The following is a 23,209-nucleotide window of genomic DNA, read 5'->3' as shown; positions in this document are numbered from 1 at the left end:
CTCCCCCCCGATTTGAGGGCTTAATTCCTCCCAAATGCTGCCGAGTGGGGTGTTTTTGCCGCATCCTCTCAGCCTCCAATTCGACTTGCCAAGCTGTTTGCCCCTTATGTATAGATCCGTACTAGTGATTATGCACGTTTGTGATTGCTACTAGTAAGACCAAGGCGACACATTAAGAAACACTTGGGTCTTGTTCGAGTAGACAGCCATATACTATAATTTAAGAAACATCACCAGCATTTCACCGCGGGTCAACTCAGATGTGCATCTAATGGCTACCTCGAGAAAAGTCTTTAGCTAAAGGTCCAGGATGCTTGGCTATAGTCATATGCACAGGCAGCTAAAATCGGCAATAACATTTGATTGAATATGTGTACAAGTGCTAATCGCGATTTAACACGGGAATCCTTGGTGGGAGGCGACCATTGGAGGTAGTTCTTCAACCCCAACATGAGAAACAAGAGGCTCCTCTTGACTCGAGAATAAGGCGCAGCTTGTCCTCTAACTAATGAAACAAAGGCATCCGATCGAAATATAGAACATGAATAGCGGGTACACCGCAATTCCGACACGGTTACGGACGATTCCAGAACCGCCCAGGATGCTGACACCTGCTGCTAGAGACCACGCTACGAGCACGAGGTAGACGGGAATTCGGGCGATCGTAGGAAGCCCGAGGGCACTAAGGAGGGCGGCAATGACCAGGGGGAATAGTGTATAGCCGATAATGCAGATCGACTGGAAGAAGGAACTAGAGGCAGACATATCGCATTAGCATCACCTAGACACATCAGATGTAGGGAAGAGTCGAATCCAACATACATTTTACCACCGAGGAGTTTTATCTGAAGGGTAACGGCGGCTTCTCCGAGCCACACGATGCAGAAAACTCCCGAAAAGACCACGGACGACTGGTCTCCATGCGCGACAGAGAGGAACAGACTCAGAACCAAGCAGAAAATCAGAGGACCCCTGCAGAAATACATATTGTCAGTTTATTTATACTCCAGTGTCCATGCGCAGGCAGAGGGCGTCAGATCAACGTACCAGAGATCCCAATCGCGCAATCCCTCACTCATTCCACCCTGCAGGACTACATCGGCATCCGGCCAGCGTCCCACGAGCCCGCGCAGGTTACGGCCAAATCCAGTTGCCTCGCCTCTCTCGGCAGCATCGTTGATACCACCACCTCCACGCTGCATGATGCCACCAAGTAGATATTTAGGCCACAACACTTGGCGCATCTTCTCGCCGACTCCGATCAAGTCTCGCGACAGGGTGGCCCAGACACTCTCATCAATAGTGTTCTGAGTCGCGCGACGGTCTTCGCCCGGAATCGAAGTGGTCAGGTAGTTCCCATATCCAGAGGCCCGTCCACCTCTCGAGCCATTGTCCGCTTCAATGTTGCCTCGTAGAGGGGCTGTGTCGGAGGTATCATGTAGGGGGTCATCGGCATCGATAGCTACAGGGCGCGTATCAGGTTAGTAAAGAAGGCAAAGTAAATAGAGGTGACAACTAGTTCAGCGACCAGCCTTGAAGCACTCACCATCGTCCGCCTCGATCAGGTCGTCATCTAGGAGCGAGTCGTCGTCGTGTAGGTCGCCATGTGAATGGCCCGGTTGTACACTAGCCATGATTTGCACGGGGGTATTTTCGACGGGAATTGAGAGATATTCAGTGCAGGAGCATCACCTCCTTGACGAGGGGGTCCAAAGAAGCAAAGCCCGGAGGAGAGTGAAAGAGTTGCAATGTTGATGGACCAGCTGTCCCGGAAAGGCTAGAGTGGCATTACGTCGCCCGTTGGTGGATGGTCACCGCCCGTAAGATTACCAGGGCCCGTGCCTTTCCCCATACAAATATGCGGTCATGTATTTACGCTATACAACTACTTGCTGTCTTGTCTCTTATAATTCTCAATTTGCATTCCTTTCCCTTCCTCTTCTTGCCCAGTGACATTTAGGTATTCTCTGCACTCTCTGCATGCTCTAAATTATCAACATATGGCGGTTCCTCCTGATACGCGTCGTACTTATACCGAGTCGCAGGGTGATCATCACGAAGTTCCTTCTGACCACGTCCATACACCTTCTCACGAGCCGTGAGCGGCTCATCCGAAGGCGATGGAAGCTCTGGGTAAAGTCCACGCTTTCTCAACTCCGGTATAACCAGGTCGATCAGGTCCTCGAACGTCCCTGGCGTAGATACATGGCCAATATTAAACCCATCAATACCGGCCTCTCGAACCCAGCGTTCCATCTCATCTGCGACAGTTGTGGGACTTCCAATAGCTACAGGACCAAGTCCACCGATAGCAGCTTTTTCGGCAACAATTCGAGGCGTCCAACGCGGTATGTCCTTGCTCGTTTGAACCAGTGAATCCAGGAGACTAGTCACCCTGTTAGCTTCCAGAGAATCTGCCGCTGTGATCTCTTGGTCCAAAGGGATCTTGGATATATCAATGCCAGTCCATCCACTGAAGAGCACCAGGCCGCCGACTACTGAAGCGTATTTCTTCAGCTCCTCGTACTTCTCCTGGGCCTCTTCATCGGTTCGTCCCACGATAGGTGTGAAAGTGCCAAAGAACTTGATTGATTGCGGATCGCGACCTTTCTCAGCTGCTAGCTGGCGAATCTTTTCGATCTTTGGTCGCAGGACTTCTGGTGAGTGTGAGGAAACAAAGATTGCCTCCGCATGAGTCGATGCGAAGGCCGAGCCTGCTGGTGAAGTGCCTGCTTGAAAGAGAAATGGGGTTCTTTGCGGCGATGGATCCACAATATGGCGTGTATTCAGTGAGTAATACTTTCCCTTGTGATTGATTTGACGGACTTTGGCTGGGTCAACGTAGGAGTCTTCATCTGGGTTGGGCGAAAGCGCATCTGGGGCCCAAGATCCTTCCCAAAGCCTGTTTCACAAGTATAACCGGTTAGCCTTGAATGTCTGATCTCAGAAGAAGGGCGCCGATACGTACTTATAAAGTACTCTCAGGAACTCGTCGGCCTGTGCGTAACGCTCGTCATGTTCAATCGGGGTATCAAGACCAATTGCTTTAAAGGCTGCTTTCTTGTACGAGGTAACAATATTCCAACCCAATCTACCTTTGGTCAAATGGTCCAATGTCGAAAAGCGCTTTGCCAGCAGAAACGGTTGTTCAAATGAGGTAGAAGCCGTGATACCGAAAGCTAGATTCTTAGTCACGGCGGCCATTGCAGAGATAGGCTAGTGGGAACGAATAAGTCCAGATATCTATGCGACTGTGCTTTTGTAACTCACAATTGTTGGGTCTGTCACAGGCCATTGCGCAGCTCGTCGGATGCACTCGTCAATCTTCCCCTCATAGGTATCATAGCCTCCGGTTGTATCTGCGAGGAAAAGTGCGTTGATTCCACCGCGCTCCAACAGCTTTGCCAGATCGATCCAGTACTCCAGTGTCCGTTTTGTCGCCGATTTATCTTTGGGGTTCTAGGATCTCTATCAGCGAATTGCCACATATGCCTATGGTAGCTTGAAGTTCCTCATTCAACATACCTTCCACTGGCCAGGGGACAAATGTCCTACTGTGGACATATCAAAGGCATTAATCAAAATATGCTTTTTGGTACCACTGCCAGTGCCATCCTGGCCAGCGGACACATTGATGTCTCCCATATCGAGCTATATGCGACTTTTCACTGAATTGAATGCTGCAACTTGACAACGTTCCCTTTATCTCCAGCTCTCGTGATTATGTACGGGTTAATCTATCTGTAAAGGACCGAGAAGAAGAACAAAAGCCTTGGTCTGATCACCACGTCGCTCGGATATTTAATCATAAATACCGTATCTCACGCCATTCACGATCAAATAACTACCCGGAAATCCTCCGAATCATGAGAAGAGCAATTCTATGGGGTAGTTTAGCATATGGTATCAAAGGTGAGCCCGAGGTATTCGCAATTAGCTCCACCGAGAACGCAACGAGGCTGAATCGCTCTTTGAGCTATGCCAGCCCTAGGAAATGGTTTGCATAGGCCCTGTCTTAGCAAGGTTGTGACTGGAATAGCCCAAGTGGATATTGGGGAACGGAAATAAAATGAGGGGTTCAAACCCTCCGACTCACTAAAGCTATTTCACCATCCGCGATGGAATGGCGTGACTCTTTGTCGGCCGTATCCTAGTCTTGTACAATTCTTGAACATCATGATCATTTATAGACTACTAGCTGTCATTAACTAATAACATTGCCAGAGATAATAGGTAATTAAGTACCGCGTGAAAGATTTGTGATTATAGATTCAAGGGTGTAGATTGTCGCAAGTTAAGTTCAATTGAAGCTCCGTTGGTTATAGTAAACGGCAGTACTACATTTAGATAGCAGCCAAAGGCAGTAATAGAAAAGAAAATGAAGTGTCAGCCTTTCTTTGAGGAAAACTTGAAGAATATATTCCAAGGTTCTACTGGGGATCCATGGATAGAATTGCTTTGACTATGGACACCACCTAGGCACAAGTCATCAACCACATTCCGTCAACCAAAAAATCATGGGTGATGGTTCTTCTTTCCAAATTCTAGGTTCTGTTGAGCCCCATTTTCCAAGTCACTTGAACCGTCAGAATTGTGAGCACTAGGACTAGTATCTATCGTTGAAGTCTCGGTTTTCCTAGCAGAGATAAAATGATTAGACTGATGCGGTTTCGCAAAAAGTGGCTCAGCAACTTACCTTTCTTTTGAGATAAAAAAGTTAACAATATGTGCAAGTATAATCAAGCAAATTGCATTTCCGAGAACGAATGAGTATCCTTTTGTAAAACGCGGGCCCTCGACTGTTTTGAAAACCAATAGCGGAGTCCAGGCTGTAGTCGACTGCGCAATCATATTGACAATGACAAGGGTCACCGCTCGCTGAACAGGAGAAGACCGCAGCTGGCTATTGATCCAGCCGTATAGAACGCTTGACATTGCGACAGCTGAGTATGTGGTAAAGAAGGCAAACCATAGTGCCGACTCCGGGACTTTCCATATAACAAGGATGATGAGACCAATGATGTTCCAGGTATGTGAAAGCGTGATAGCCCAAGCAGGTCCGAGTAAAAGATCCGATGCAAAGCATACGAAAAGAGTATAAAATATTCCCAGGGCTGGAGATACGGCGGCAAGTTCATTCAACCGACTGGTCGAGAACCTGTCAAGGCTCTTCAGCCACAGCTGGTAGCCGCCGGTTGTTGTATTAATACTTCCATTCCAGAAGAAGATGTTGAGCCAAAGAAGGGCCCAGAATTTCCAGTTGCGACCGACACTCAGAATTGTTCGCCAGGTTATGGCTTCTTCTCGAACGCTATGTGATGCTTTTTCAAGACGGGATTTGGCCAGTTGAATATCTTTCTCCTTGAGGATCCATCTATTTGGTTTGTCCGGAGTTCCAGGGAGAAGGAAGTAGCCCAGAATTGCAACAGGAATGGTTATGACGGCACAGATGATGTACATCCATCTCCAGCCAACAAGTCCATTGACCCCATCAAGGCTACTTGATGTTCCAGCTTGGATGAGACTTGCTGTGAGTGTACCCAGCGTCAGGCCAACATAGAAACATCCTCCTCGGCGCGAAATTTCGTCGCTGCGATACCATGAGCCTGCTTCAGTCAGTTATGAGTCTTTGGAGATGAAAGCTGGGTCATTACCGAAAATAAAATGCATTCCCGGGTAGTAGGGTGCCTGTGTGAAATTAGCCTCCCTTCCACTTGCTCAATTTACTTAACCTAGGCATGCCACATACCTCAAACCAGCCGACCAAGAAGCGGTATGCAGCAAGTTCTGCGTACGAGTTTGCTCGGTACTGCACCAAGGTAAATATACCCCATGCAATATCCATAAATGGGATAACCCAGTGCATAGGTAACCTTGTGAACAAAAACGCAAAAGGTAATTGCCCAATTACAGCTCCTATGGTGTACATCGTCTGAAGTTGGACCAGTTCATTTCCATTAAAACCCAGATCTTCTTTGAGACCGGATACGTAAGCATTGTCTGACCATGGAGTTAGAAACAGTTCAAATTTTCGGGAGTGTGTTATTTGGGTCTTCATACTGATATTGGCTTGGTCAATATACTTGGTCCAGTATGCTAGAAAAGCATAGGGAACAATTAAAAGATCCAGTTTCAAGATAAGGCGCCGTTCCTCCTTTGTATCATGGTCCGCAAACCATTGTAAATAATACCATTTTCGGCGCTGTTGAGGCACGCTCATATTCAATAAATGGCCACACGCTCGAATGAGATCGGATTTTTCTTCGAGAAAAGAAAGGTCAGCGGGATAAATCTCCAGTTTATTTGCATTTGCTTTTCAAGGTTTCTTCAGAGAGATACGGATAAGGTCCGCTGTGTATGCAAGGTGTCACTAGGCATAGCAATGGCGTGACGGACAGGGCAGTTGAGAATATGTGAATACGTGAACGGACGCTCAGCTTATAATACGACACTCTCTCAAAAGGGAAATTCATATGCGCCTCATTTTGGAATTTCATCATCTAGGGCAGTTAGTTGGCCTGACGTCTGCAGGAATCGTACTGACTGGACGGCCAAAATACATGTCACAGAGTGGAGTGAAGACGTGATGGCGATCGCTCTCTTGAAATTGGCCAGGCCGTACCTCACGAACCAGACAATGCTTCATGGCCTCGCCGTTACTCTTTTGCTTTTCGTCCTTTCCTTTATGGCCTTACAATTATTGCCGTGCTCTTGTCGCCGCTTTTATCCTCGCACGATACTACCAGTGGCAAGTATTCTATACACTGAGAGAGCCAACTCCATGGACGTCAATGATGTACTACTATTTTATCCCCAATATTATCTGGTGGTCCCCGACCGCTTTGCTCAATCAATAACATTCAGGTCATCCGTTTCTGATAAGTCTCCTAGCCAGTCCGCTATAGCCATCTGTTAAAAAAAAAGCGAAGGATCTTGAGTTCCTACGAAGTAGGTAAACGTCCCAAAAAAAGCACCGAGTTGTACCTACCAGTACTACTACTAGTAGCTATTAAATGGGGATAGGGTCGTAGCTGCCCTTTCAACAACGCCTTAATCTGTGCCACGGAATGGCATGACACACCATTGACATCCTACTACACCAATTTTGAACTCCTCGCCCCTGCCATCATACTGATTCTTTCCAACTTCAACTTCCAACTTCCATCCTCTAAACAAGAGTTTTCCCGGATTCCGAACAGATATGGACAGCGATGAAAACAAAGGCCGCACCAAGACACAAGAAGAAAAGAGCGTATCATTGTCTTAAACTAAGACTCAAGGGTCTTATCCTCATCGTTCAAGATTTTGTCGGCTCCGAAAAGGGTCAAGAGGACTCCGATGTTGATAATCTTAGGCAAGTTCATGGCACAATTATGCATAGCATCAGTAACTTACTGTGGTAGTAACAGATCCAGGTCACCATCCATTGTTAATGTTGTGTTCACCCTCATAAACGTGGTGTTAGCCTACCTCACCAACCAAGAAGCCATTCATCGCTCATTGCGAGCAATTCGCCCCGGTGTAAAGCCTATCGACGAGACCACCTTGAAGGTGAAGAACAGCCAGATCAAACAGAAGGCGGCTGTTGCCCTCTTTACTCAAACGGCACTCGGACTCGGTTTCGAGCGGGTCATCCACGGGGGTCCAAAATCTCCTCAAGGAAGGCATAGAACCCAGGACAAGACAACATCACGCAAAGAAGCCGGGCGTAGCTTACATCAAGCCTGGGGGCCCACCTGCAACGATGCCCGTCTCCAGAAATCCACTCTCTGGCCTTGCCGGCCTTACCACCACCTCCGGCTCTAGCTCTGACGAGCCGTGGACGAAGTTCACCCACGCAGGAAGAAGCTGACACAAGAAGTGATCCTTCGTGTATCGGTACGGCTGGGTAGGATTTTCTCGGGGCTCCTCTACCCTTCCGCTATCCCCTCCGTTATGAGATTTTTTGAATCAACTACAAAATTCGTTTCTGATACTGTTTGGTCCTCCCCATCACTATAGTCCGTAGTACACAGTGGACGATAGCCCCAATTGTGCCACCTCAATTTTGCTTGCTGGCAGTAGACGATGTCAATTTCAAACCCGATGGCTTCACAAAGTTGGCTAATCTTATTGGGAGTTTCTTGTGGGTGCTTAAGATCCAGTAAATCAACTTGAAGCTTCCAAGGTTTGCACCCTGGTGAGAAAGCCCTGGAGAGAAATACTAGTAGTAGTACTAATATAGATGTCTGAAAGCCACTTCTGTGAACTTCTGAGGAAAAGAGCGGTAGAAAATTGTAAATGGAAATGAGGGTTTGATATGTTCGCGATGTGTGAGAGAGAGATGCTCTTAATATACATTTCCAAGCGCCCCGCGCCGTCAGACCAATGCGAATAGTATAGAGTATAGTACAGTTGTAGAAAAAACAATATTATAGTACAGGAAGCACACATGCCTTGGCTTCACAAAAATCCGAAGCTTCAAAATCAATTTCAAGCCTTGGTCTCGGCCTCAGGCTTGGTCTCGGCCTCAGGCTTTGTCTCGGCTTCAGGCTTGGTCTCGGCTTCAAGCTTGGTCTCGGCTTCAAGCTTGGTCTCGACTTCAGGCTTGGTCTCGGCCTCAGGCTTGGTCTCGGCCTCAGGCTTTGTCTCGACTTCAGGCTTGGCCTCAGGTGCGACTTCAGCTTCAAGCTGCGGAGGCTTCAAAAGCTCATTTACCTTTTCCTGCTGCTTCTTCTTCTTCTTCTTATGTATCCATCCCATACCAAGCTCCAAAAACTCCATCTGCATCTCATCAAAAGCAACTCGCTGCTCCCGAGTCGGGTATATCGTTTTATTCTGTATAGCCTTGATGGTAGCAGAGTCAGAGTAGGGCTTTAGCATTTTCGAGTCCGCAAGAAGAATCTTCTGCTCGGCCTTGGAGACGAATTTCGAGAATTCAGGCTTCAATGTCTCGCCAATCACTCTGCGAGCTTCATTCATAATACCAAGACAAATATGGCCGTTCATTTGAGGTCTTCCGTATCTGTTCTCTTTGAGATCTTCCCAGCGGGTCTTTGGGCCGACCTTGCCTGACTGTATAGCCTCGTGAATCTGGATCACATGGGGGCGCAATGTGGCCAGAGATTTGAGACGCAGATTGGTCACTAGTTGCTTGCCCAATGATTGCAAGGTGGAATGTTTGGAAATTTTTCCCAGACCGTCCATGTTCATGAGGACTTGTGGATCATCACACAACGTCTCGATGAAATTCTGATACCCTTCGAGGACTCGGGGGTCAGGAAGAATCCAGGCTTTGCGCATCATGTCCAAAAGCTCGCTCATTAGGACGAGAATGTGTTTGTTACGGCGGTCGCGACGGCAAGTCGCGAGCGCAACGTGGAACGCATTGCCATTTGCAAGACGTACGGGAAGCAATTGCTCACGGATTGTTTGCACGGCAATCTTGCTAGATCGTGTTTGACGAAGGAGACGCATATAAACCATGGAGGAGACTTCGTCGGGCTGGACGCGGAGCGTATCTGGCCCCTTGGTCAACAAATCCCAATAATCGGGGCCCTGGCCAGATCCTTGAGTCATATTGAAACAGGCTGTCAGGATCATGGTGAGATCCTTGTTGTCAGGCTTTGGAAGTTGTTGTTCCCCGGCTTCGGCGGCAATAGGCTCGGTAGCGACAGACTTGGTAACGACAGGCTCGAAGAGCGACTCAAAGTCATCCTCCCGTTCCATCTCTTCCTCCTCCATCAATGTCTCTTCCTCGGTCCTATTGTTCTCGGCATTTGAATTTATGGGTCTATTGTTTTCGTCGACGAATGGGACATCCTCGGCTGGCTTTACTGCCCCGTCCATTTTCGAAATTTGAAGTTGGGCTCGGTGTTCAGTCGTAAGTTTGAATTCAGCTCGTCGGCGAGAGGCATTGATGTTTGCTGTCGGTTTCTTCACAAGAATAGGAATTCCCATGGTTTGGTTGTACAGGGCGAATATATCGTAGAAATCGCTGTCGTGAACACCATCAAGAAGGAGATAGGCCATCGAATTCACAAGCTGGTTATTGAAGTCCAGGCCATTCTCTTTCCACTGATAAACAACATCAGCCCATATTCTCTTGCCTTCAATGACCATTTTTTCTTGGCGAGCAATGATTTGGTCGATCTGACTGGCATCCATCTTTTGAACATCATTGCGGGCAGCGTGCTGGAGGGCGGCCAAAATTATACTATATGTTCTCTCATCCGGCCTTCCGTCCCCTTCGTCGGGCATTTCTCCAGCAATTCGCCAGAGAGAGTCCATGTCGCCATGACGCTGGCAGACTCCAAGCATAGCATTTGAATGAATGATGTTTGGTTTGACTTGTGACTGTTTCGAGAAGATCGATCGATATACAGATTCGGCCTTTTTGACAAGGAGACGAGACTGTGGTTGGTTGGCGAAGCCCTGGAGCATGACAGTATACGTTTTGGCAGTTGGCATTTGGCCTCGCTTTTTCATCTATAGGGGCAAACAAAAGCCAGGTCAGTCACAAATTCTTACTAATGTGAAAAGGTTGGGGAAGCTCTTCCTAAAGCCGTCGCAGAAACTTAGGGAACTCACATCATTGTAGAACTTGAACGCAGCCTCCGGGTAGCCCTTATCCATGGCATATCGCATTAAGTGGTTCCACGCTCCGTCGGACCTCATTTGCCTGCGCTGTGCCTCTCGAGTCAGAGCGGCAGCTTGTGCCAAATCGCCTGTACGCAGGAGACGCCCGACTCGATCTGCCAGATGTTTGGGGTCGGCCACCCATTTCAACTCCATCGCGATTGACGTGTTAGTGAAGCCATGTCCATCGGTCACTGTAGCAGAGGCAATATCCATGATCGCCTGTCCCTCTGATTTGGGCTTGCCTTGCCCTTGGCCCCCTCCCGGTTTTCATCGGCATTGTCTCGACCGCGAAGCGATGGGGCCGGCTGTGAATGAGGCGAAGTCTCGGGCTCGTTCTCGGGGTCATTTTCAAATGGTATAGAATCATTGGCAGATGTTTCCGAGGAGAGAGATCGTTGGACTTGTGGTGAAAGGGCTCTTCGGGTTAGGCATTGAGCGCTTGCCAACGTGAGCCGCGGACGAATTCCTCGACTGCGCAGAGCTCTGCTCAGGACAGAGGCCGGAAGTTGACCAGCCATCACCAGGTTTGAGGTCTGGTATCAGGCTATTGATGAATTCTAGGTCACGGAGTATATTTTCCAAAAAGTAGACACTGGAAAACTCCAGTCTGTTTTGTCGCGCCGGAAGTCCGCAATAATTTCACGGAGGTCTTTGGTGCTAGTCCCTATATGGTTAGACCTATTTTTCGCCCTGTTATATCAGGCAGGAATGCTCACGTGACATTGACACCTGAGGCTTGGGGCCACATGGTGCGGCAAGACTAACCTCAAGCAGTTTAACTTGCAGGCATGGAGACTGCGGGCCGCTAGTAAGCCCTACATTCGATTGTACTAGTACCAGTAACTTATTGCCAGACTTACAGTACTAGTTCCCGGGCCTCAACTGCGGTACGTGATCTGCATTAGCCCGATTCTGGGTTCGGTGCTACTGCACAACATACTCCTAACATGATACTATCTAGTCTTCAAATGCATAACATACCCATGTCTACTCTCACCAGGCGAAGATTAAAGACCAGCGGTTAGTGGGCAAAGCCACATGCACAGAACGAATGGGAATAGCCCCAAGCAAAACATTTCCCAAAGCCACTGAATGAATTAGGTTTCAATCTAGCAACTCCAGGGCTGCCAATTGGCTTGCCGCATAAAGTACTAGTACTTATTGCTCTAATCCATGCAGGAGGTTCGAGAATCGTCAATCAAGCCCCATCCTCGAAAATGACAAACTTGGCAGCGCATGCGGCCAACTCTATTGCATGAAGAGAAATCTTTTGAATTTCATTTAATTTGCTATGAATAACGGATAATCCAGGCCAAAGATTAGTGCATGTATACTCTGGAAAAAGTAAGCACTATAGGGTACAAGTAACGCCTTGGGGGCCAAGGGATTAGGACAGTACTTAACAGCCCAACTTAATCATGCAATCCCTACTGAATCCCCCAAACTTTAAATACTATGAAGCCCCGACACAAGGACAGTTATCTTCATCTCTATCATATAATTTTAGCTTGAATTCGTACCAAAATCCCCAATGACCCTCGACCAGTACCCACCGTTCCAAACGCACCCAGACCAATCCACCACACCATACTGAATATTTTTATCAACTACCAACTCAAATAAACACATTTCCAGCTTCACAACATCTGCAGGGGACCATCGTCCCACGTGGGTGGCAGCCACACTAATCCCAATTGAGGATTCGGAAACGCCATGATCCCATCCAGGACTGCGCCACGGACATGGTGCGTGTCGTGTACCTGTACACCGCAGCTTACTTCTCAATCACATCTGTGACTAGCCCCGTCACAATACTAGTACTACTGCCGGACGAATCCTAGCTCGCATGCGGCCCCGTTATTGTATCGCTGAGGAAGAAAAGCTTGTTCGATATTATAATCCTAATAATATTACTAGTGTTTTTTTTCTTCCATTATTAGAACTCCATGCAAGTGCTCATGTACAATCACCTATTACTCTTTCACCAATTCTCAAAGCCACAATTTATAATTTCCCACTTATACTCAAAAAGTAACGACCGATCAAAATACGAGTAGAAGAACCACCTAAAAAAAGCAATCATGACCGGATAGCTGGATGGCCCCAACCCCATTCCGCACACATGTCTCAGGCTCTAAAGCCACTGACGCCAATCCCGTACCCCAAGCCACACTTGTGGTACGTACCATGAAGCCAGCTCCGGGGCCGAGTTCTTATGTATGTACGTATGTATATACCCAAATACAATACAACCTAATCCCATCTAAGTACAGCGTTGTACCACAACGGCTGCTAGGAAATCCTCAATATTATCTGCTAATCACCCCGTATTTTCACCCATCACCAAAATAAAAATAAAAATCAGCCCTACGCATGATACTAGTACGCTTATTTTGTCCGGGTCCTGTATGTATCGTATGTGGCTAACACTACTACTAGTACTAGTAGTAAAGAAAAAGAACTTTGCCACTAGCATTTATCGGATCTAACCTAACCTAACCTTGTTCTTTTTGACTTTTGACTTTTATTTTACTAGCGCTGGACCATCACTAAGGTAGGTACTAGGTACAGTACACTACCAAGCCCGATCCCGCTAGCCTAGCTAGCTAGCCCATGGCCAAGGATCCGAACGTGTGGAGAAAACCGGTGACCTTTAGGCTGGGATTTCCATCTAGGCTGACATTTTACCCGGATCCTGGGTCGGGGTCGGGGTGGGCGGCAATTTTAACCTTATTTGAAAATAATAATGAAAATTACGACGGTTGGCGCTAGTGGGATGATGGATGGTGGTGGTGATGGTGGTGTGGGGGGATTTTCTAAAGTTGCTGCCCGACATCGTCTTCTTTGTGCCCTGCTCTTGCTGTTTAGGTTAGCACTTTCCAAGGTAGGTTCTACAGATGAGCTAATGGAAGATGGAGTAGATCACTGGAGTCTTTTCTTTACTGGAAATCGAATCGAGGAGTCCCAAAAGCAATCATGAATACAGTCTAACCGACTATACACAAGCCATAGGCGTACAAGAATGCATTCCAGACCTGAGACGGCCCAGCCCAGACCAGACCAGCAGAATATACGAAACACGGAAGAGAAGATCTTGAAGAGAGGAGGATAAAGCAGGAAGAAGCAAGGGATAACCTGCCAGTAGCAAACTTCCATACGGAGACATAGAAACATAGGGCAGGACATAGACAAACAAAACTGAACATAATTAACAACGAAAGCCCGCCCAGAACAATATGGGAAATAACGAAGAGAGAAAACTGCCCTCCCCCGTTTTGGGAGAGAGAAAAAAAAATTTCAAGATGCCCACGCAGTCGAAAAGAGATGAGACGAGGAGAGAAGAAAAGAAAAGAAAAAGAGATATAATCAACAGGACCGGTACAAATACTGATGCATAAAAGTAAGTTCCGCCACCTAACCGATTTCCTGCAGTCACAATACACCCTGGAGGCAAACGGGCAAAGCAAGCGAGCCAGAAGTGAAACAGACACAGACAAACAAATAACCCTCCCCGCTTCCACAAGAGCTGGATGCACGTAGACACTCTCTAATAGACGAGAAAAAAAAAGAGAAGATTTTTTTCGCAGGTAAAACAAAGCCAGAAAGACACTCTCTTTGACTGGTTAAATTAAAGCCGCAAGAGGTTTGGTATCATCGAGGAAAGAAGACTTGGAGAGGAAAGGAATGGAGAGATGGGGGGGGGTTCAGAGGGGTTCCGAGACGACATGAGTCAGGCAATGGGATATCGTGATTAGAAGACCAAAAAAAAGGGTTGACAAGACAGGAGATGAGAAAAAAGGAGATGCAGATTCCCGTTTCACAGCGTAGGAGTAAGGCGAATTATGTAATTATTGCGGGTAGCCGGTCGATTGAGTCTCTGGAGTGTCATGGCGAGTGGGCCAAATTATCAGCCAACCAGTCCTGGGATGGGAGTGGGCGTGGGTGAACGGTATGGACCGAAGCAGTAGGGGAGGGTAGAAAAAAATCCAAAAGTTCCATGAATGAGAGGGATCGCAAGTCCTGGCAGAGAAACAAATGGCGCGGCATGCTTTGGTGTTCGTATGTTTTTTTTTTACTCACGTTGCTGGTAGACGGGTCCGGTCTGGTATGGAGAGTGAGGGTAGTTGGGGTTGGGAGGGTACCCCATTTGTCCATTACTCTGGTAAACCATTCCACCACTCGGAGCACCATACTGGCTAGGGACTTGGCTGTCCGCGGGTTGGTATCCGATGGGGGGAAGTTGAGGGCGGACACCACCACCGTAAGCCGGAGGTTGTCCCTGGGAGGGGTCGGGGCCGGGGCCATCGACTTGACTAGCTTGTGCCTGAGCGGCCACACGCTCACGGTCCTCGGCAGCCTTGCGCGAAGCTTCTTCTTCCTTCTTGCGAGCCTTCCATTCCTTGCGAATTTCCTTGAATTCTAGAAAGGCAAATGTCAGTATGGGGAAGGGGAGATAGAAATTAGACAGAGAAAGAAAAAAAAAGGCTCTGAAAAAGAATCAACTGAGACAGGCAGCAAGGGCGTGGTGAGCAGATCATGGCATGGTAGAAAGGGATGGAGGCATGCTTAACCAAGCTTAACCTTCCACGCCGTCGTCCACGCTACTGCGGCCCCGCGAGATCTAGTGTAACTCGCTAGCGTGCAGGTACCGGCGCTAACCCAATCCAGCGATTTGCGACAACTTCGAGGATCTTGCGACCAATTGTGCCGCGGGAAAGAAAATAAAAACAGCAGTTTAAGACTCACCTTCAGGAGTGCGCTTCGCACCGTGCGATTGCATTGTCACATGGGCGTTCAAGTGGTTCAGAGTACCATATGCCTTCTCACAACCGTTCCACCCACACTTGTACATGCGCTCAATCTCCTCGTATCGACGACGGGGGCGCTTATGCTGTTGTGCGCCGGGAATTGGTACGAATGAGTAGACCTAGTTAATCAAGAAAGGAATTGTCAGCAAAGCAGGTCAAAAAAAATATATAAGCCAGGCAGATCTCAATCGGAACACAATAGACAGAGAGAAATGATGTTTTTGACGATCCCTGGGAGCTCGACCCGATGCGCATCTGATCGGGTCAAGTCCAGAAGCGCCCAAGACAACGATAATTACAACAGAAGCCTTCGGAGATACGCTGGGATCATCAAAAACATACCTGACCAGGGCGGGGCCCTGCGGTCGTAGCAGGAGAGGCGGAACCAACCGTTGTAGCGGGAGAAGCATAAGGTCCCGGCATATGATGCCCCTGACCGTAATGCGGTGGCCAGTCACGGGCGTACATCTGGTGTGGAGGGGGCGGGTGGCCCTGGTACTGAGCCATCTCGTGTCCTCCCTGGGGTTGGTAAGGGGAGTAGGGAGGAGGGTAGGTCGGGCTGTTTGCCGGGAGGGAGGGATCTAGAGGAACGGCGTCGTCAGACTTCAGGTTCGGGGAAATACGCGGGGCCGCAGGCATGGACATGGACATGGGCGAGAACGGACTTGTTGCTTGAGCCATACCGGGCGCACCACCAGGTTGGGAGTTCGGAGCGTAAGACTGAGCGGGACGCGGAAGGTAGTCTTGGTAAGCGGGCGAGCGAGTTGGAGGTGGATTGAGGCCGTAATCCGGCTGAGGAGTGTTGGAAGATGAAATATTGGCGGGTCGAACCTCGGGCTGCGGCGTGTACTGGGGAGTGGAGCGCACTTCGGGTTGAGGAGTGTGAGTGTAGTGAGCAGTGGCAGCAGCCGAAGTTTGGTCTGCAGGAGGTTGTTCAGAAGGTGTGTCGACAGGTCGTGCTGGTGGGTGGTGCGAACCTGACTGTGCGTACTCGGAGGTGGGCCGGTTGTCCATATAAAACGGTGGGGAGAGAGGAGTTTGGTCGCGCGCGCGCCGAACAAATTCCTAGAGGATTGGCGCGTTCAAGGCTAAAACGCGTCAACTTAGTTTTAGGTTGAGAGTGAGAGGTGAAGGTTGAGGTGAGGGTGGTAGATGTGGTAGATGAAAAAGGTAGGTGAATATGGAGGGAAGGAGGAGCGGGAAGAGGAAGTCGGGGAAATGTGACAAGTTGGGGGGGGGGCACGTTGCAAGCAAGGGACTAACGACTCTCTAGACTCTCTCGGGGCCACGTTGGATTGGGAGGAGGAGAGGAGGGGAGGTGGCACATACAAGTTTAGAGAGGTCGAAAGTTGTCAAAAGGCTGAGGGTAGTCGAGGTAGAGGGGAGAAATGCAGATCCCAGTCGTGTGGAGATAAAGCAGGACTTGAAGGGATCGACGCGTAGTAGCCAGGCGCGTTCAATGAAGCCCCGATGCTTAAATCTTAGTTCGGTTTTTTTTTGTTTTTCCCCTGGTGAATTTAGGAAGAGAGATGTCTTGCAGGGCGGTCAGCAAGAGTATCAAAGGAAGACTCGAAGGGAAAGAAAATGGGATTGGAGAGAGAGGGGAAAATAGGAACTTTGGACCTAAAAGGCCGTTCGGCAGCAGTGAGGACGTCCTCGTGGGATCCGAGGATGCGGTGGACCCCGGTGGAGTTGGCGTAATTTTGGTACATTACACGAACGAGCTTGAGGATCGAGATTACTTTATCAGTAGCAGCATAGCACATAGCACATAGCATGGCATAGCACACTGTAGTATATCATCATGATCATTCAAGAGAATTTCCATTATCATTCCAGGTTACCAGTATACGAGTACCTAGGTACTCTTATTCTATCCGATCCTATTTAGTACTCCGACAGAGTGTACGAGTATCGCCTGGAGGATCATGAATAATGTATGAATAAATCAAGAATAATAATAAATATTATTATCATAATCATAATCATAATTATAATTATAATATAATTAATTGTATAATAAATGAATCTTATTCTCTGTACGGGCCCATTCCCTTTTCCACACAATCCTCCGACTGGGTTGGCCCCCTTTCCCCTCACACCGGCTAAGTGTTCCATTTTCCGTGTGATGGGAAATTTTTTTTTTCTCTTTTTTTCCTGCGGATCCCAGGGGGGGGGGAAAGAAGGGGGACAGAAAAAAAGTGGCGAAAATGATTACAGTATTTTCTGTAAATCATTGATGTTGGTAAAATATTATTTCGTCAATTTCTTTTTTCTAAATCTTTCCCATCGGTCTTTTCTGAAGTAAGAACAAAGTAGATGTACACTTCCTTAGTGATCTCTTAGTGATCTTAGTGATCTTAGTGATATTGGATTTAGCCTCCCATCAGACTAGTCTACCCGCAATTCGGGCGCGTCTCACGACGGTGAACCTAGCGTCTACGCTCCGTGGGTACTAACCAAGATCGCTGTGACGGGCGATGGACGATGCGGGAGGTCAGGGGGGGGGGTTAGGGTAAAATGGAAACAGAGGAGGGGGAGAACCGGCGCTAACACTGATTGGAGTCAAACCAAGAGGCTGCTAGGAATGGCGTGCCCAAGGAACCTCAACGGGGGTGGTGTAAAGAGTGGGAAAGAGTGGGAAAGGGTGGAAACGAAGCCCAAAGTGGGATAGTAGGCAGCGGGCCCGGTGCAACTAAGGGAGAACAGGGGATAGCGCAAGCCGGGGGAAACACAAGCGACCCTCGGGAGGACCAGGGCTAGCGTGGACGGTGGAGCCTGTAGGTTTGAGTATTTTGGTTCTGTCCCTAGAGTGGTTTAGTACAGTGGGGTTGCTTTTAGGGCCAAAGCGAGAGAGAGAAAGAGAGAAAGAGCGAGAGAGAGAGCCGAGGCGGTTGAAGCCGGCTTCCTGATGGGTTACATTTACATTGTACGGACTGATACATGGAGTATAGGTACTTACACTTCCACTGTGTACTCTAGAAAAGTACACAGCTATAGCCATGGCTATAGCGATAATTGTAATTATAATTATACCATAGATATACAGTGTGTGATCGTTCTTGAACGCCATACGGAGTACTACCACATGGAACCCTGGCACTCACAAACCCCTCTGTCTCGCATTGATGAAAATGGCTACGTACCATACGATAATACCCAGGAACGCAGTGGAGCCAAACAAATCCCCACCCACCGTGATCGGAGGCTATCTGGGCTCATGACACCTCTAGGTTTGTATCGCTCGGATCAAGCACTACCATTGGGAAATTAGGACGTACATATGGTCTTATTGACCTGGGTAGGGCTTAACGCCGGAGAATGCCGCAATGACCATGGCCTTGGTCATGGCCAAGGCCAAGTAAACTCCATACAACCTCTCCCTCCCTCTTTCCCTATGCATGAACGTAAAAAGAAAAAAAAGAAAAAATAATAATAATGAAAGAAAAAGCAAGGAATAGGGGGACCCCCACCTAGGCGATTCGCCCGTACATACTCGTACAGTCGTACTCATTCAAGTTCGTGCTGATACTTTCTGATAGAGGCGTGCAACCGTGGTTCCCGGATTCCCCCTCTCTCTTTACCTAAGGACATTCAACATTGGCGCCTATCATACGACTGCAAGTAATTATAGTATCAGAACTCCATCGTAAGCATCGCAAAGGGGAAAAGGGGGAAAGAGCTGGGAAATCGTTGCACTCCATTGGTCATCTCCCCGACCGACCCCCGACCATGCCCCGTTCTCTACCCTAGGGTATCCCCTCCCCCCCCCCCATCTCTTTCGCTGTCCGGTTTGAACTCTCCAGGTTCTCATGACCATTCGTAAGGGTCATTCCATACTCCGTATAATTACGAGAGGGTGTCTGCGTCTCATCCCCTTCCCGGCCCAACAATCGCCCATCGGCGGAGCATCGGCGGCTCTCCGGGACTTTTGACTTTTTTTACGCCATTCACAGGACAGGGCAGCCTCGTGAAAATAAACGAAAAGTGGATCCGGTCATGACCAAGGCCCAGCACACCTTCGATGGCCCTGTTTACCCTCAGATAGGAAGAAAACGGGGTGCAGAACAATGCAAGGCTCCCACCGCGGAAAAAGGCAAATTCAAAAAATTCAAAAGGGCCAGCTGCTCTGTTTCGCCCATTCCCTTTTCTGATTGGTCCTTAACACATACTGGAGAAATTTACCCACCAAGCCGTGCAGGTCGGACTTGGTTCATCCACTACGTACCGGTGAAGAAAACGAAAGCAACAGAACGACGCAGAAACAGCCGCCCCCAAACGATCCAGCTTAAAAAAAAGGGGGGAGGGGAGGAGGAACGGGGATCGGAATCATTTCGACCGATTGCCTCATGCATGACGGTAAATCCGAATTTGCCATATTTGCCATGGAATTTGAATTGTACATCGTACTCCGTACCCGTAAATGCCTCATGGCCTCAGACCCAACCCGCTTTTTATTTTTATTTTAAAATTCCCTTGCAATCAGTCATGGTCGGCAATCTGGCAAACGTGCCTCGAGAGTCTCCGCTATCGCGGCCGCGACCAGTGGGCCAGTCCGCGGAGAGCGCCGTGCCAGCGTGATTGAGGGCCCATACGGGATATCCGGACGCTGTTCCGGGATGATCGATATCAAATCCATATGGCGACCCGGTCATTGGACGCCGCAGCCGCATCGGTCTCCAGCACGCGGGTTGCGTCCAGCGTGGCCTCACTTTGAATCCCCAGTTTTCATTTTCATGTTCGGCGTGTCTGTATGCACTGTACGAGTATCTCTGGACGGAGCACGGAGAACAGCACACTGGCCGGACCTGTGCTCCTGTACTGAGTACGACTCTAGGTACGAGTATGAATAAGGGAAGGCGGAGGACTCTGGACCGGTTTGTTTCTACTCCATCTGTCAACTTATGCGGCTGTTTACCCAAAGAGCTTGGCATTCAGTGTGAAGAGCGGAGTACGAAGTACCTCACTCTCTGTTCTTAGGGGGGTCCCCATGTAATTTGCTTTTCCCCTTATGTATGAACTCCGGGTGTACTTCCATATTATGTACATACATTCCTGTAGGTCAACAAACCCCCTGCATCTTAACGGTCACCGTTAGTAGTAGAGGCGCTTTCCGCGGCTGTGGCTTCGTCCGGTGCATAGAACAGAGTTTCATTAGTGAGTAGTGCTTGCAATGATCCCACTCATGAATCTACGACTAGTGCTCCGAGCTCCGTACATAAATATCTGTGGCGAACAAGAACGGATGGATCAAATCGTGCCACGGCTATTCTCCGGAGAAAACGGCCAGAGTCCGCGATCCGCTGTCCAGCTGCACTGGACACAAGCTGGGACAAGCTGGGACAAGCTAACAACAGCACGTTCGCGTTCCCCAGAACGCCGCTGCTCTGCTCTGCCCTGGGCTGGGATGGGCTACCACTAGCGTATGTAGCTCCGTTTACCGTACTCCGTACAAGCTGCCCAGCCCAGCCCAGCCCAGCCCACGCACTGCACCAACGATGATCCCCAGCCAGGAGGAGCTGTCAAGTCAAGCTCGGGTACCTTGCCCACACACCTCTTGCCGAAGGAGATTGCCCACGCCCCGTGCTCAGGGAAAGGTGCGAACCCACTTGGTGCACTTGGAACACCTGCTTCTTTTCCCACTCCACCCGCCACTCGCACTGGCCAAGTGCGGGTGGAGTGGGAAAATAGGATGCTACACCGTACACGGTAAGTCTTACCCGCCCATCCTTCGGCAGATCGAATTAGGCCTCAGAGGAAATGGTCGACCGTGCGCTACCTGCATCCCAGATGCTGATCAAGTTCAAATATTCCGGGCCTTTTACCTGTTTGGCCCTGTTCAGACCTAAATCTGGATCCCCAGCGACGCGGCGATGGGACCGATCTGGTTTATCCTCGGCTTCGGCTAAGGTGAAGACGAAAAGCCGGGAATGGGGGTGAAATGAAATGCTAGTACGAGTAGACGTAGTAGCATATGTACTCCGTACTCGTATGCCACCTGTCGGAGGACGGAGTCAAGGAATGGGAAATAAGAATTAGGGGGGGAAGCCCGGAGTGGGGATGGGGCAAGATTGGACTTCCCTGTTAACGCATTTCGCACATGCTGACCAAATCAAAGTCAGGACGAGGACGGCCACTAGGTCAGTCTAGTCAAGGATGCGAATTCCGAGACAGGGGGTCAGCAGAGTCAAGTGCTTTTTCTTTTCGTACGGGTTTACAAGTTATGTACAGAGTATCCGTACCAGGTACTTTGTTGACAGGGATCCTGATGAACAATAAATCAAGATTAATATTTAATATCTGAACGAATACGGCGGGATCAACTTGATTGAAAAGATACAACAAACCAAGTTATAACCCTGGTCGAAAACTACGCCTGGAAAGTCAATGTCTACCATCCAGAGCACGCGGTTGGTGGAGTCTCACCTAGCTGGATTTCCATCTGAATGTTTAATGTCCGCGTTCCCACTGTGGCTGCGAACTGGCAAACGCAATTGGACTTATCCTGGAGGGAAGCCAAAAACAAAACAAAACAAAACAAAAAGATAAATTACCCAGCCCAGCTCTACTGGTAGCGACGGGGGGGAAGAGGTTACATTTTCCATGCATATTCTTCGTCCGCTCCGCGCAGCTGGCAAGAGGCAGCCCGCGCGCGGCCAGTAGGTGCATTGCATGACAGGGGCCGTGTCCAGTTAGCGCATCCTGGACGCGGGGTTCCGGCTGGACGGCTTGCCAAAGTCGACATTACCGGGATTAGGATACGTAGGCCACGTTATTTTCCTTGTGCTTGGTATTCAGGATTTGTAGATAGCAAGATTGGAATATGCAACACTGGTACCCCCCTGTGTCATAGAAAGGCCGCCAAGGAATCTTTCTCTCTCGATGGCTGGAAAACCGGGCTGCACCTTGCTCTCTTAGGAACCATCGCCTGTACCGAGCTGCAGATCCAGAGAAGCTTTGGGGCCGATGCATGCATGTCTTTCCCCCTCGGCAATCAGCGCGTGGTGCTTCACTGGGTGGAAATAACCGGTCCCAATTTTGGGATTGGCATCATTGCTGCAGCTCGTCTGGAATTGGCATTTGTTCAAGTTGGTAATCTTCCAAGGTTGCGGCCCGATCGTCGAATATATGCGCTGGCAGAGAAAGTGTTTTGGTATTTTCGTCGTTTTGCCTTTGTGCCACGTCTTCCGCAAGCGATTACATATTGGAGAGATAAATGTACATATGCATGCATACCATCGCGTCGACCGGTAATGTACTCGGCAAAATTACGATCCCAACTAAACAATTGCCCAGTCTAAGCTAGCTGTGTCGGGTCTGGGCTGGCAGATAAACGAGCAACCGGATCAACTCTTTATGGAGAATCTGATTTGGCACCTCCATGATCAACATCTGAGGCTGCTTCTGGGTTAGTGAGAAGTACATAGACAATCTGTCGTGGAACCAGAGTAAAGATACCACTAGCATCCGCACAGCCTCTCTGTGGACCATTTTAAGCATAAGCTTTGGCAGTTGGGGGTACAATCTAGAACCAGTCGTACTAGATTGAGCACTAGACTAGATTTGGTTCGTTATAGGCTCTAGTGATAGGAATCGTCGATGTACACCTTCCATTCTCATCGTTGGGGCGAGACTAACCACGCTGGGGATCAAAGCTATATGTCACGAACTGTAGCTCCAACCGCCACACTACAAGCAATGAGCACCCACATCAATTGATTCTGAACTATAACTAGTCCGCAGGCGTACTTTAGCCCGATGTTTCAGCCTTATGGGGGAAT

At 48.9% G+C, this 23,209-nt stretch overlaps 5 protein-coding genes across 5 annotated transcripts; all 5 read right to left on the bottom strand.

Moving 5' to 3' along the window:
- Positions 1-501: 501 nt before the first annotated feature.
- Positions 502-1,634, bottom strand: N7509_001985 (Yip1 domain protein; the record flags this gene model as incomplete). The annotated part of the gene is made up of 4 exons (XM_056626622.1): positions 502-751; positions 823-972; positions 1,048-1,462; positions 1,547-1,634. The coding sequence occupies 4 exons, from the start codon at positions 1,632-1,634 to the stop codon at positions 502-504; spliced, it is 903 nt and encodes a 300-aa protein (XP_056492417.1).
- A 322-nt stretch (positions 1,635-1,956) lies between these two features.
- Positions 1,957-3,645, bottom strand: N7509_001984 (xenobiotic compound monooxygenase, DszA family; the record flags this gene model as incomplete). The annotated part of the gene is made up of 4 exons (XM_056626621.1): positions 1,957-2,902; positions 2,969-3,216; positions 3,271-3,459; positions 3,526-3,645. 4 exons carry the CDS (start codon positions 3,643-3,645, stop codon positions 1,957-1,959), a joined length of 1,503 nt encoding a protein of 500 aa, XP_056492416.1.
- An 870-nt stretch (positions 3,646-4,515) lies between these two features.
- On the bottom strand, positions 4,516-6,220 carry N7509_001983 (putative MFS transporter Seo1; the record flags this gene model as incomplete). The annotated part of the gene is made up of 5 exons (XM_056626620.1): positions 4,516-4,576; positions 4,697-5,606; positions 5,655-5,688; positions 5,750-6,000; positions 6,061-6,220. The coding sequence occupies 5 exons, from the start codon at positions 6,218-6,220 to the stop codon at positions 4,516-4,518; spliced, it is 1,416 nt and encodes a 471-aa protein (XP_056492415.1).
- A 2,252-nt stretch (positions 6,221-8,472) lies between these two features.
- N7509_001982 (pentatricopeptide repeat-containing protein) lies at positions 8,473-10,833 on the bottom strand (the record flags this gene model as incomplete). The annotated part of the gene is made up of 2 exons (XM_056626619.1): positions 8,473-10,467; positions 10,570-10,833. 2 exons carry the CDS (start codon positions 10,831-10,833, stop codon positions 8,473-8,475), a joined length of 2,259 nt encoding a protein of 752 aa, XP_056492414.1.
- A 3,859-nt stretch (positions 10,834-14,692) lies between these two features.
- Positions 14,693-16,442, bottom strand: N7509_001981 (putative C2H2 transcription factor (Con7); the record flags this gene model as incomplete). Its single annotated transcript, XM_056626618.1, has 3 exons — positions 14,693-15,039; positions 15,367-15,547; positions 15,771-16,442. 3 exons carry the CDS (start codon positions 16,440-16,442, stop codon positions 14,693-14,695), a joined length of 1,200 nt encoding a protein of 399 aa, XP_056492413.1.
- Between the last annotated feature and the right edge of the window lie 6,767 nt (positions 16,443-23,209).

The sequence above is a fragment of the Penicillium cosmopolitanum genome (assembly GCF_028827165.1).
Source record: "Penicillium cosmopolitanum strain IBT 29677 chromosome Unknown utg000004l:1.0-4361866.0:1.0-4365735.0, whole genome shotgun sequence".
Lineage (NCBI taxonomy): Eukaryota > Fungi > Ascomycota > Eurotiomycetes > Eurotiales > Aspergillaceae > Penicillium > Penicillium cosmopolitanum.
The sequence above is the reverse complement of the archived record's forward strand: the minus strand, read 5'-3'. Positions and strand labels throughout refer to the sequence as shown.